This window comes from Monomorium pharaonis, chromosome 7 (assembly GCF_013373865.1).
Source record: "Monomorium pharaonis isolate MP-MQ-018 chromosome 7, ASM1337386v2, whole genome shotgun sequence".
Classification (NCBI taxonomy): domain Eukaryota; kingdom Metazoa; phylum Arthropoda; class Insecta; order Hymenoptera; family Formicidae; genus Monomorium; species Monomorium pharaonis.
The window spans coordinates 1,819,616-1,834,479 of record NC_050473.1 but is presented as its reverse complement, the minus strand read 5'-3'; the positions used below and the strand labels follow the sequence as shown (position 1 = coordinate 1,834,479).

Genomic DNA, 14,864 nt, shown 5'->3' with positions numbered 1-14,864 from the left:
TCTTTTCTCTTCGTCCGCGTCCGTCGTCCTGTTTTCTGATCTTCCCGCTTGCTTTTTTTTTTCTTTTTCGTCTCTCTTTCGCCTCCTCCCTTTCGCCCTTCCTCTCCGCGCGCGCTCGACTTCTTTCGTGTTTCATTCACCGGTATCATTTCTCCGCTGGTTGCACGCATAATTACCCCCGTCGAAGATCATATTCGGCCACGGTTGCGTGCGCGCTCCTTTGGTAGCACCGAGTGGTATTATCGTGATGCATCATTATCGGAGCGAAAGGGAGATTCTGTATCTGCGCCGCCGCCGTGCCGGGAGAGCTCGCGCGAGACAGCCAACGATTATGCGTTTTCACGCGAGTGTTCTAACGCTCTCTGCCATTTGCAATTACACTTGGCATCTGTATAAAAATTATTTCGTCTCTTGTGTATTTTATTTATTATACTGTATAGGTATCCTCTTGATGATATAGAATCAAAGATAGGCTGCGTTCGGTCGGAAACATCACCCGAGTGTCCCTATCCTTGTCATTTTATCCTTGTTGTTTGTCGAATGTGAAGTAAAGTTAAGACGATACCCGAGGGTACTCAGGTGACGTTTCCAAACGCAACGCCATGCTATTGCGTGTTTCGATGTAACTAACCCGAATGATCTCATTTCAGAGGAGGAAGCTTAAAGATTATATAAATCGGATATTCATTGATATACGCGAAAGTCGCGATCTCGGCAGAACCTCCTTGAAATCTAATAATAAATATTTACACCGAATTTACATCGCTATTTATCTTTGCCTCGGGGTTTCCCCTTTGATTATTACGGACCGCCATATAAAATATAAAGTCCGCCGTAAAGTGCCTCTTCGTTTGCCAAGGATATAGAGGCACCCGGATCCCGGCTCGCAGCGAAAAAAAAAATGCGCCCGTGCGTCGCGTAATTCTACGCTCGCGTAGGTGCGCGAACAATACGTGCGCGCATGGCGTGTCAAAGACGACGACGACGATGCCGCCGCCGACGATTCCAACTCGCTGCTGTCGCAAGAGCGCGTTCCGTCGTCCTTCTTGCGTTCCCCTCTCAGGAAAGAGAAAAAGTAACATTACGCTCTTCGCGTCCCGAGAGGAAGCGCTTTCCACGCAACAGGCCGCGCGGCAAGGACGCGTTCATCGTGCTGCCCGTAATTAAAGTTTCGTGGATCAAAAAATTTCGCGGCTATTACCGCAATCGGCGACTCCGAGAAACTCGCCGATGGAATTAATTATCCGTCAGGTTTACCGGGCGTGCGATATATTTCTATCCCGACCATTGTTCGTTAGCATTTATATTAGCTTCCATAAATATCTCTTTCTATTAATGTTTCTCCATCATTATAATTGTATAATTAACGTTTTCACTGCGCAGGAATCGCTATCGTTTTAGTTGGACTTTAACGTTTTCCTGAGCCTTTGCTCCGAGTGGCGACCTCGGGGGTTTCCTCGTTCCTCGCGAAACGTCGCTACGGATCTTTTATTTTTTATTTATTATTTGCGCGCCCGCGCCGGGCGGCGTGTACGCTCTGCTTACGGGGATTTCTAACATCACGGCTTGCTGCCCGCGAGGCGCGAAGTCTTTAATGGCCGAGTCGTCGTATTAATGGTATAACGCGCGCGTGTTACTCCTCTTTTTTTTTTTTTTTCATTTCGTTCAATTCATGAGAGAAAGCGCGCACCGAGAGAGACAGAGAGAGAGAGAAAGAGAGAAAGATGCTCACGATCCGTACAACGAGCGTGAAAAGTCCGCCGTTGGCGAATTAGCGCCTTTGCATTTTTGATCGGCATCGTCATTAATATTTCATCGTAATAAACGTGCGCGCGTCGTATTTGCGCCGGCGTTTTCGCCGGGAAATTACAGCGGCTCGATTAACATTTTCGCAAGAGGGACGGGCAGCGCCGACGAGCGGCGGTCGTTAAATCGGTAAGTTGAGAGAACGTCGCGTGTCTTATTGCAGTTTCGTATGTAATCGATGGCGATGTACTTTCCGAGCAGGAAGCACATAATTACAACAATAATTTTTAATTATCTTCCCAGTCTATACGGTTAAATAATATAATCGACGTGACTTGAGATTTCTCTTCTCTTCGTTACCGCCGTTTTTGGATTATTGTGTTATTCGGTCAGGGGAAATTAAAGGTTCGCGGGGGTATATTGCGGTATGCACACGCATTCAATCGCTCATATATCGAATCGCGGTGTAACAATTACAAACGTTACACCGCGATTTGCTCGACCGGCGCGGAGATACGTACACACGTGGTGCCCCGGTATCGATTTCGCGAGCGCCAATTATTTTTCTCTTGTGCCGAGGACGTCTACCCCGGGCTGTTGGGAGAGGGGGTGGGTGGATGGAAGGCATCATGGGGGCTGCGGACGGAAAGGGAGGCTCGGCGGTCACGATGGCCGACGAGGTCAAAGTACGACAATGCACGGTTGAAAATCCATTAGACGGGGGGAGGCCGCGAGTTGGCTCGCTCGCGGTATTGTAAGGAAAAAAGGTATTTGCCGCGCGTGCACTCGCGGCGACTCGCGTGATTACCGTTTAATTACGTTACCGTGCTCCTGTCCTTCCCGGGACGTCTGAATGGGAGCTTGAGAGAGTCCGCTGAAAGGCGCACGGCGATTTGTAAGGTTAATCCACTCGCGATGTCGACGGCATGCGCCCCCCATTATGTGTGGCACGGGCAGAAATGTAGAATCGTCTGGAAATCACGCTGATATCTGAAACTCGCCCAGATGTGACAGGCCATGCACGTATAGTTTCGCGGTTGTGCAGAACGTACGAAATTTCATTACTTTCCCGCGATTGTTGTCGACGTATGCCGTTGACATTATGGAATACCACAACTAATGCGTCTAATGTAGCCGTTCTATAGTTAAAACCGCACAATCCGCATCGGCATAGTTGGAGCGCAAACGGACGACGAGTACGGAGAGTGGAGTGCGGTGTAATTACGGGAGGGAGATGTCCACATCGCGACGGGCGGGCGCTAATTAAGAGAATGTGTGTACTCTGAACAATCAGCCGCTTCTAATCTCGCGTTCGTGGAGAGATCGACTTTTTTTTTTCCACCGCGACGCGGCTGCTTGTCGATCGCGCTCGCGACTCGATGACAGTTAATTACCGCGGCCGATGACTGCACGCGTTGTCACAGTAATATATGCTAATTGCGCTTTACGGTCTGTCACATTAACACCCTTTAATTTCTTTCTCTCTCTTTTTCGCTCGTTAATGTCTCGAGCGATTATCCCGAGGAAGAGGAGGAAGGGAGAGAAGGGGGAGATCGAGAAACTCGAATTCTTGCGAAAAATAAGGTCCGAGTTTTCTCACCGCCGAGCTATCAAGTGCGACCGTCTTGCCTAACTTTATCTCAGATGTTGCGACTTCCAACTGCAACTTTAATACGTACGTCGCCGCTTCCTCGTGGGGTCTCCCTGGTACGCGGTGTTCGCCTAATTGGGTGTCGGCCACGTATACACGTAATTCCGGAATTAAAAGTTACCGTACGTTTCGCCGTACGTAATTAGCCTGATGCCGCCCGGTACTGCAGCCTACATTGCGTTTACTAGGGTAAACGTGTGCCAACTCACTGCCGTGTATACTCAGCCTCACGAGCGAGACAATCTTTCCCACAGCGCTATTACGGAATTGTATAGCTCTTTGTCGGAAGATCTTCTAAGCGGTTTATTTCTAAACTAACGCGGACGGAAAATTCTATTTTACTCTCTTACTTTTAACGCATATATAGCGCACATACATTTCATTATTTCGCGCAATATCGCTATATTATATTTAAACACGTAAAAAAAGGGTATTTACATAATTTTCACACGCGTATTGGTGTTTATATAAATGTTGTTACGTCCACATTATTAGCGTCCAAATCGCGTTATCATTTTTAGAATAAGTTATCTAATTTTGCAATTTATCTTAATGGCGAATGGTACGTAATATTTTAATCGGGCGATGTGCAATTACTTTGGCTTCTCTTTCTCCCTCTTGATAATCCAGGGTTAGCGACGCCAACCCCCGCGCTTCTATTACGGCGCCCATCATCATCTCGACGTAGTTATCGGCTGAATAGCGTATTGTTCGCCGAAAGTGTCTCCCGTCTTCCTGAAGAACTCCCGGCAACAGAGCGAAGGCTCGTGTCACGCTCATCGCGTGACCGATGTAACGACTATTTGTCCCAACGACAACAGGGATGTCCCTGCGTATAGATTTCTCGTAGACGACGTGCCACTGAATTCGCCCGGTTTTTCCTCTTTCTTCCTCGCCCAATTCCCCATTACTGTCATTGCCGTTGTCGTTTTCGTTGTCGTTGTTATCGTGCTCGGTTGTTCCGTCTTCCATCTTACCGGCGGCAGATGCCTATTACTGCTTTCCGTGCTAGTTATCTTTATTGTTCCTAATTATCTCCGTATACCGGTGCAATTATCGTCCGCTCGCTCCGAAGTTTTTTTTTTTTTTTTTTTTTTTTACGAATCCACGTAAAATTTTTGCGAGGCGTCTTTACACACGTCTAGGTAGTGAGCGGTGAATTATGATAGGAGATGAAAACGGTAAAACATCTTTTTTTTTAAATCAAGATGCTCTTGAAATTCAGTGGCATATAATTCCGGAAGTGAGAACGAAAACGACGATGTGATCGCGACTTTAAAAGGGAGTATTGTAAAATTGTAAAATTAAAGGCGCTTGTTTTCCTGACGTATCAGACTTGAAGGAAAGATGATACAGGCCCACGTCAAGAACTTGACGGATGAATCGACTAGGTCGCGTAGTAGAGGTCAACGTATACGCCGCTCGCGACTTCCTTCATCTTCCGTTCATTCGTGTCCTTCGAGTTTTGCCGGCGCGCGCTTCCGCTTATCGAGCCGTATTCGGACGGACATTTATTGCCATATTTTATGTGCCTGTCAGTGTCTCGACGACGCGGAAACGTATTTCTTTAACGACTGCTCGACGACTCGTCGAAGTGGCTCCTTCTTCTTTTCCATATCGCCGCTATAAACGCGAGTCTCGCGTGTAGAGTCTAGTGTACCGCTTGGAAGAGATATTTCGATAATATATATATATACGGCTTTATGCTCTTAATTCATGTCGTTCCCGAGGACCAAGGACGTTTTTATATCTCTAACTGATCAGTGCAGGAGATTCGTTATTTTATGGCGGGAAGTCAGTTTTGATCATGGTTATGGGCTACGTCTGGTGGAAATCCCTTCGATTTATTGCTGATAAACAATCTCATTTATCGAGCGAAAACCGCTTCCTCGAGGAACGGCGAGGGAAGTCCGCGCGCGATAGTTACAGAAATTACAGGAGTGTGACGGAATCGAATTGTGCAACGAAAAGGAATGAGCCAGGCGTGTCTCTGTCTATATCACATCGTCATAAAGAGAAACAATTCTCGCGCGCGAAATCGACGTGTCATAATGCGCGCGCGCGCCGTGTAGAATCGGCGAACGTGCATGGTTTTTCAGGCGAGCCTGAGGTCCACGTGCTGCATACGCGGAAATCCCTTCCTATCGATAAATCACGCTGCGAATTATACCCGACTGCGCAACGACGAATGTCCTACCGAACGGCCGCCACGCGAGCCACGAGGACGTCGGGCGGGGACGTCAAAGCTGTCGTAAGTCAGAAATTACCGGGTGGTTGGATTAAAACCACTGCACGCTCGATAAAACCTTCTCATCCGAGAACTAAAAGCTAACTGACTCACCGATAAGTAATCCCCGTCTATTAATTGCACGCTAGGAGAAAAAAAGTAACGGAGCGAACACATATAATACATTTTTAACAGTGCGCTGTTACATCGTGATTGGCCGCTCGCGATCCTTTCTCCGTTACAAGGATAGTACATTCTAAAGATATATCGAATTGATTGTTAACGTTTAAGATTGAGATAAATAACTGCCTATTTGATTTCTCTTTATCTCAGAATTCGTACTTCTCTACTTGTCTTGTCTTGTCTCGCGCACATTGCAATTCTTATTTCTGCGACTGTGAAAGCGGAATCGGGCAAATTGCTGCGGGTCTGCGGCGAAAACACTGTCCGTCATACGTGTTTGTTTGTTCCTGTCACGTATCGCGCAATCCGCCGCCTTTTCAGACCAATCCGGGGTAAGATGCGCCCGAGGAGGAAGAGCTTTCAAATTTTCTTTCGCAACGAATCTTAGGCAAGAATCGCGGCGCCGCCCGAGCGCGCTTATTATATGCCGGGCCCGCAATTAGTTACGGCCGAAGATTCCGGCCAATTACGTTAACCAGGTTGACTCGCGGTATCCAGAGCGCAAATGCGCGGGACGGATTACGTCTGCGTTCGCCGCCGAACAAACGCGAGGTGAGAGTTTCGCGCCGGATCTGTGCGTGCACGGCGATTGATCAATATACGCGTGGACACGTTGTTCCATTAGCGTATGAAATATCGGGTTTTTCTCCGTGGAAATTTAATGGGCTGTTATACCATTCCGGGTAATCAGCAGGCTCTCGATCAGCATTGGAGGACGGTCGAGATAAAATTTTAACGATGCGACGAGCCAACTGAATTACAATTTCGTTACATTTGAGAGAGATATAGGGGAGAGATTAACGTTAATGCGTGCGCAGGTTCAATCTTCATCGGTTGAAACTCACGGCTTTTATTCTAATTAGATCCATCCCGCGCGCGATGACTGTCGACTTTATGCCCTGAATGGTATTCAGCCCGCAATTTTCTAGGATGATGCATATCGCTCGCTTAGCAACGACACGGTCAAATCGTCGAGCTAATTGACTGGCGCTTTCGTGTTCCGCGAGAACGTTCGTGCGAACGTCTCGCGAACGAGAGCGCGAACCGGCGGCGGCCGCTTTGCATCCGCCCAAAGAGCGCTGGCCGTAAAATGCGACTTAAGCCGGTGGCGTCGTATCCAGGAATGTAACGGCGCATATAAATATCGCGAGTCGGCCGCCGCGAGGAACCAGGACTCGCGCGAATAAAGACGAGAGTTTATTACGTGACGATGGCGCGCGTCGGAATAACTTACATTACGCGTTCTCGGAAAAAAAAAGGAGGAGGGGAAAAAAGATTTGCGATGCGATCCGCTTGATATAGGTGAGGTGCCCGAGAAATGTCGATCTCAAGGATAGAGAGATTGCGTGGAAAGGAAAGGATCCCGCGTGCGGTGAAGGAAATAGGCGAGCGGCGCGAGCGAGCTCGCCTCGAAACGACGGCTAATCGCGCGCAGAAAAATCCGATCGATCAGCAGCCAGCAAATATCGGATATCGCTAATTGGCGGTGCGCGAAATCGACGATCTTTATGCGCGATCCGCGACTATTCCATTACGCGTCATTATCGTTGCGACAGACGGTTCGGGATCGGTTTCGCAAAAATCTCCGCGCGCGCGCACGCAAACTTTTATCCGCGCGAACGGCCTTGCCTTTTCGCATCGCGTACGTCGCAGCCCCGTCGGCCGTGTCGACGTGTAGGTGTCACTTGCTTTCCCGCCTTGAAAAACCTTTCACTGTTTTGCGCACCTACAGACGCATAGTAGACGGCGACCGCCTTAGACCACGTCGTTGCCACAAAGCCAGAGAGATCCCGGGGAGCGGTTGGCAACTCGTTTCGTATAGAGCTCACAATCGGCGCGAGCGAGCGAGCGAGCGAGCGGATTCCATTTCGATCGCGTCGCCGTACCAGTAGGGTGTCGCGGGGTCGCCGGATGTCGTCTTACGTATCATTATTGTTTCAACGCGGATAATTGCTTAATGCTCACAATACGGTGAGTGAATCAAGCCTTCTATCTCTCGTGTGACGACACGACGTATATCGACAAAGCTAACGCAAGAACCGTTCGCAAGAGGAAACTTAATTAACATACGAGATTGGCCCAAGTGCCACGACGATGATGATAACCGCAGTCCTTCACCGCGCCTTCTTTATAATCTGCTCTCCAGTAACTCCGCTGATACTTGGACATCGTCTCGTTTAATGAAGCACGACGGATGTCATTTTTGCGCTACGTATATACTTCATCCTTTACTTTAAACCGATTTCAAAGAGCAGCACAGTTGTTTGTGACGCCGTCAGATACACCGGATCTTTACAGTCAGACGTTCTTTACGAATGCTAATCACGTCGACGACGGTCCAGCTTCTCTGCTCTAATTAGGGAATATGTCACGCTGCAGACTTAAAAGAGGATGCGTTCAATGCCTTCAACTCTGAAGCTCCTCCTCTCCTTCGTCCCTGTTTACGAGATAGTTTTGTGATTATTGACTTCCTTTTTTTTTCTCCTACAGCTTTTTTCTGATAGATTGCATTGACAGATTGCATCTACATTGAGAAGCATCATATATATTGATTTTCATTCATTGTATCAACATTTGACTTACGATTTGCATTTCATTCACATTTCATTAGCGCGTGCTTGCTCTGACGATGCTTTTATGAGAATTCTCGTTATCGTTACGCTCGTCATGCCCTGTTGCGATTTTAGTAGCATACAACTCAATTTCTCAAAATGTATAATCAAACAGCAACAAACATCCGTATTTGCATCCGGACACGATACGCTCTAATTCTGTACTTCTATTCACATCTACCTTCACATTTACATATAATTTCCTAGCATCATATTATAATGCTCTCGAGAAACAGAATCATGTTTGTTATGTACTTTATCATAGTTTGCCCAGAAAATATGTTGAATTAAACGTATTTAATAATATATGGTATAGTAACTTAAACAAGTATTTAAAACATTTGTATCTGCGTTTACATTTGTTTATTTAATTATCTTTCGAAAATATTTTCAACATATTTCACTTGCGATAATTTTAGCCGATTTCAATACACCTTACATCAATGTTAAATTTATCTCTTAATCGCACAATTAATCACACATCGATCGTACACAGCGCGGCATTTTTGCCTAGAACCCCGTTCATATTTCCAAGAAAAGAACGCGCACGTTCCACCTCACTGTTCGCACATTGTCGTAGAAACGCGGCTTTCATAGAACACCTCGATAGATATCCCCGATACCTCGGATATACTGGCTGCGGAACGACCTTCAACTTTCACCGATTTCCCTTCAACAAATCACTTGCGTGATCCCCCCCCCTTTCCCCCCCGCCAGAATTTCGACAGCCAACTCTAGGAACATTGCGCATTCACCCACGTTACGCGATCATAACAAGATCATTCTTTTTGCGTGTGTAACGTCGCCCTCCCCGATTCACCTCATCGAGCACTTTAATTTTTCACGGATGCGCCATTGGCCGACGCTTCGTTTCATCATAGCCATTTTTCTTTTGAGTTGCCGCTCCCTACCCTGTTCCTACTTTCTGTTACAGATCTCCGTCTACCTACCACCTATAGGAAACGCATACGATAGCGAGAGACATTTGGTAACGACGAGGATGTAGCTCGTGTGGCGGGGCTTACCGACGAAAGACAGAGAGAATCGTACGAATTTCAAGTCAAGACGATGATGTTGATGATGATGATGATGATGCGCGCGATACAGGGAAGAGGAATTGACCGAGGGAAGAACAGGTCAGCGTAGAAGAAAGAAAGAGAGATTCCTCTTCGCCTTCTCGCGAGAGGAACATGCCGGATGTTATCGCGAGACTGATAAAAACACTGCCAGGAGTAATGACGAGCTAGATTGCCGCTTCGTTCGCTGAACCGTTCCTTGGTCGATCTTAGCTCCTCGCTAACTGCCCCCTCTACCTGCCACCCCTCCCTTCCCCTATCCTCCTTCGTGTCAGTCCTGCCTTCGTCACGTATACACGTATACACGTTTTATATTAATATATACACACCCGCTCTCTTTTTCTCTCCCTCGAGAGATCAAAGACTGAAAATAAAAGGTGGCGACATGTTGGGCGTGAGTCAGCCGGGCAACGCGCCCTCGAGCTTGCGGCACTCGGCGAGCTTCTCGTGCTTGCAGCGCGGCACCGTTGGCGAGGGTCATCGCGCGAGGACCTCGACGTTGCTACAACAGCCGAGTCTGCAGCTGAGCAACGGTCATCATCAGTACACGTCCGGCGGCCAGGCGGGGGCCGCGCACTGCTCCCTCCTGCAGCATCATCAGCAGCAGTCCCGCGAACCGTTCGATCCCGTCCTTCAGGACGGCAACGATTACGGCTTCGTGAGGATTCGACCGCGTTTGCGCAGCACGAACGCGACCTTGTATCACGAGGAGGAGGTGGCGGCCGCGAAGAACGCCCTGAGGGAACAGCGCGACGCCGCCGCGTTCAGCGACCGCGAGTGCGACTCCAACTTCAGAGAATGCTCGTTGAAAGTCAAGGATCACCGCGACCTCTCGCCGAAGGGAGCGGTCAAGAACCAGAACCCATTGCGAGGCGCGCTGATTCTCTTCACCTCGACGTCGTCCTGGTGGAAGGCCCGACAGCGGGAGGAGCAGCTGAATGCGAGCGGCGGTGCCGTTGCCGCCGCTATCAGCGCACCGTCGTCGGAACGGAAATGGTCGTCCTCGGGCACTTCGGGGATAGCGGCGTCACCCTCGAACGAGAGAAAGTGGCCGTCGTCGATGACGTCGCCCACGAACGAGCGGAAGTGGTCCGTGGGTAACAGTCTACTGACGTCGCCGTCGAACGAGAGGAAGTGGAACAGATCTTCGGTTTCGTCGACAACGACGAACCAACAGGACCGGAAGTGGCGGTCCCTCGGCGCACTTTTAAGGACTCCCGCCGGTGCTGGTGGTAGTTCTCACGTTAGCCAAAACTCTCTGTCGCACAACATGAGCGTGTCCATGATCGAGAGCGATCACTTTCGAGGCGAGGAATCGCAGCGCGGGTCTAGCTGCAAGGCGCGCTACCAGCAGCCGACGTCCTACTCGGCGCGAGTGTCTCGCGTCAGTAGAGACGTTTACCGGGAGAATGGGGAGTTTGGTCAGATTGCCGTCAGGTCGAAGGTCAGCCGCAGGTTGTACCAAGACAGCGAGCCGGTAAACGAGCTTGACGAGAGACACGTCCCGCAGCATAGCCGACACCAGCTGGACGACCCCGAGCAACAACAATGCAGAGGTGCTCGGGAGGGACGCGAGCACTGCAGAGCCGCCGTGGAGACGACCCGCGGCACGACGATCTCCTCCACTGCACGGTCGAGCCGCGCGCAAAGCTTTTATCTTCTGGACGACTTCCTGCGGCCGCAGCCGCAGCAGCCGAGCAACAAGTGCATGCTGAATCTGTACATGTCCCCGTCTCACGCCGTCAAGTGCGGCAACGAGCACGGCAGGTCGTGCGGCGAGGTCAGGCAGGTGACCTGCCACCAGGCGAACGTCGGCAGCAACATCACGCCGCCGCGACGACACAACTCGAGCTCGGACAGCCTCGAGGTGGCCACCAGTCCGTTGCCGCCGCCGGTGCCGCCGCCGCCGCCGCATCAGGCCGCCGGTAACGCGCGGGACCGCGAGCGGAACGAGAACCCGAAGGACGCGAGTAAGGATGTGTGCCCGTGCAAACAGTGCTGGACCAATATGCAGAGACCCCTTGTGGAAGAGGTAAGTCAAGTTCCTCCCCCCCTTCGAGGGGTGCACGCCGGACAATAATTGAGTCGTTCGTCACGCCGCGTACTCCACGCTCGGAGATCCGCGGGAGATTCCGCTTGAGAAATGAGGCTATGATTAAGGGACTTTGACAAAGGATCGCGCCGGACACGGAGATCACCGTCTCCCTCTCGGACGTCCGATTCATCTACACGAAGACGCACCGAGCGTCTTCGAGCAATCTCGTTCATATCCTTTTCATGTATATGTTTCTTTCTTGACTCGAAGCAGTAAAATCAAGATTTAGTGGTCAATTTTAATCAACGTTTAACGAGAGGTCGTTGAATTCTAATATCCTGTTGTAATTCTTTAGCAGCGTCTATCGTTGGAAGATATATTATCAATATGTATACATGTAAGTATGTAATATTCAACTGTAACTGTAGATATCGACATTTTCATCAAGAGAAAATTGTCTTTAAATTACACAAAAAACTCGTAAGAGCAAAGCGTTTTGCATGCATTACATATAGATATATATATATATATTGCAAGATTCGAACAAGCGGTAAAATCTTATTTCTCGTATAATTTCATACAAATTCTACTTTAATGGGGCTTCAATTTGCGGCTCGATATCGTTGAGATATCTAATGCTAGCGTAAGATTATAAAGTGGAATGGAAATACTTGTTCGGTCACGTCGCGGAGTACCTCCCGAAAGAAATCGATACGTCTGAAAGAGAAACCGAATAAGCGACACGGCATTTCGCCTGGACAGGGAATTGGTCGGCTCGTTGGGTTTTATCGTAATCGTTATCCGCGATGTTTATGTCGGCGGCGAGTAACTTTCACCCCGTGGCGTGTGCCACGACTCCGCGATCGCGCGAAGATAGACGTCCGGCCGCAAAAAGGTCCTCGCGTGGCGAACCGTCGGAAAAGTCTTCTCCCTATCCGAGCGAGAGAAGGAGGCTCGACTATCCTCGACTATTATCCGGTCGTCCGTCGGCGTATTTCTTCGCGGACAACTCGCCATTAACTCGCCTTTAACCCGTTCCGCGCCGTTTGCCGCGCCGAAACGAGCGATCCTAACGCCTCTGTCAGGATCCCGCTTTACGGCTGTTCGCGCGATCGGTAGCGCGCGATTCGATAGAGACGACGACGGGATCGAGGAGCTTCGCTTCCTTCGTGGAACACGCTGCAGTTTAGCGGAGTCCAGTCGGAGAAAGAGAAAGACAAGTCAGCGAAGAGCGGTTTAACATCGAGCGGTAGGTTCATAAAGTGATGCCTTATCTGTTTTGCGTAAATAAATTTTTGCGGTCCCAAAGCAAGACTTGCATGGCCTCCGTGCTATTACGTAATTTATTGTGTTGTATTATATCTATAAGATGTACAATTTTTTTTACAGAAATTAAGACCTTCGAACGGGATAAGAGATTATTTGTCGCAACTTTTTGTATATACTTGTATTTTGAATTATTATTACTTTACTCAGAGAAAACGTTCTTTGAATATTTTTTTCTCCATTTGCTTGGATGTACTTATTTTATTTATTTTATTAAAACAACAATGTTATATAAAATCTTACCTTTATTGACTGAAAAAAATATTTTATCGAATCAAACAGTATTATTAATATAATCAAATAATCAAATAATATTTATTGTTTGTTTTTAATAAGTGTTATTAAATCTAAAGAGAATCTTTTTCTCTGCGTATTAATTGCTAAACATTCGATTAAAGCAAGACAAAATCGAAGATCTGGGATTCGCCAAGTGGCATTGAAGATCGCGACGTCGCGCGATAAACGGCCGCGGGACTCAATCCGAGCTCTTATCTTGCGTGAAGAGCAACGCGATTACATTGATCAGCAAGTCGTTGGACAAGAAATTCACATCGCGTATTATGCGGTGACAGGTGGAGTAGATGAATGTAGGGACGGTGCGCGTTTATCCTCGATACGATCGCGTGGCTATTGCGAATAATCAGGAGCCCTTCGAGCGATGATATACACATCGCATCGATAAAAATTATATACGAAATTAAATCGTGCTGCAATAATATTATACAACCGCAAACCAGATCGCCTTATACCGCTTCACAATTCATAGCATTAAACATCTTAATGGTTGAGTCGCGAGTTGAAGTTTTATTAAGGTCATTTATTCGGGATTAAACAGAGAATAGATTTATTCTTAGTTATTTCCTTTGCTGATTAAAAAAGAAAGAAACAACTGCAGCTATATCAGATGCAATTCTATCGAGTTCTCGATGTAGTCGAGCTAGATACGCGGAATGGCAGTGTTAGTACTATACATATATCGAAATACGTGACGTCCTATGTACTGATAGAGTTCATTGACATGTGGCCACTTTTCTGCGTGAATCGATAGCGTAGAGTCTCCTACGAATAGAACCGTAATGCGGATCACAACACCGTTTGCAAACCTGCAACCGGTATCGATCTTTCGACCCCTCATCCAGGAACGCCTCGCTCAGACGTGTTTCTCTATTTGCTCGATCGAATCCGAGCAAATATGCGTTGAAGCTATATGCACTCGTGCGTACACGGAAGAGCAAAGGGAAAAATAAGAAACACACACATGCGCGCGCGCATACTTGTTTGTCCGTGTGGCGATAGATAACTTTAGCGACGAGCTCGCTGTATTAATCACGAGATTATATATAATCTTTCCTCTTTTTTTATATAACTAACGAAGCTCAGCGATAAACGCGCTGTACAAATATATGCGCCGCAGACTAAACACGATTTCGGCTTGCTAGAAGGCCAATTTTCCGTTCATTCGGACTCTGAATCGCGCGGTCGCGAGGTCGACTCGGGTTACAAGTTCACATCATTTCCGGATCGCGGACACGTATACGCACGCACAAATCCGACACAGCTTATCACCGCTCGGGGATAAGTGGACGCACGTGCCGGTGCGCGGGGGTATCTACCGTTTGAATTGGACAGCCGTCCCGTTCAACCTCGCCCTTTTTCCTCTCCACGACGAGCGTGTGTCGAACGTACGTCCGTTATTTTTAGGATCACGCGGGGCGCGCGCGGCGCGTCGAAGGGAGGAAGTCATATTTCTATCTTTCCAGTATCTGCTCTATTATTAGTAGACGCTGGAGAGGAATACACTAGGCTCAACTGGATTTTAAACTCCAGGCGCGCTGCTCTCGCCGTCCCTCTTTCTCTCGTGTGTCCTCCTGCCGTTGTTTCTCCTCATCCTCCTCCTCTTCATCCTCGTCGTACGTTTTCAGAGCGCGCCGGCACGTTCCTCGCGCGATGGTTTCATCCGGGATGTAAATACGACGCTGGTACATCCGCAGATTTGCTCGCGATCGCG

At 48.4% G+C, this 14,864-nt stretch overlaps 1 protein-coding gene across 2 annotated transcripts in view; it reads left to right on the top strand.

Annotated features, from left to right (window-relative positions):
• LOC118646414 overlaps window positions 1-14,864 on the top strand; it is a 123,705-nt gene that overhangs the window by 39,833 nt on the left and 69,008 nt on the right. For both annotated transcript variants that reach the window (XM_036289210.1, XM_036289209.1), the window contains exon 2: window positions 9,354-11,527. In XM_036289210.1, the coding sequence (XP_036145103.1) occupies window positions 9,881-11,527 (1,647 nt within the window). In that variant the 5' untranslated portion in view covers window positions 9,354-9,880. The remainder of the gene's footprint in view (window positions 1-9,353; window positions 11,528-14,864) is intronic.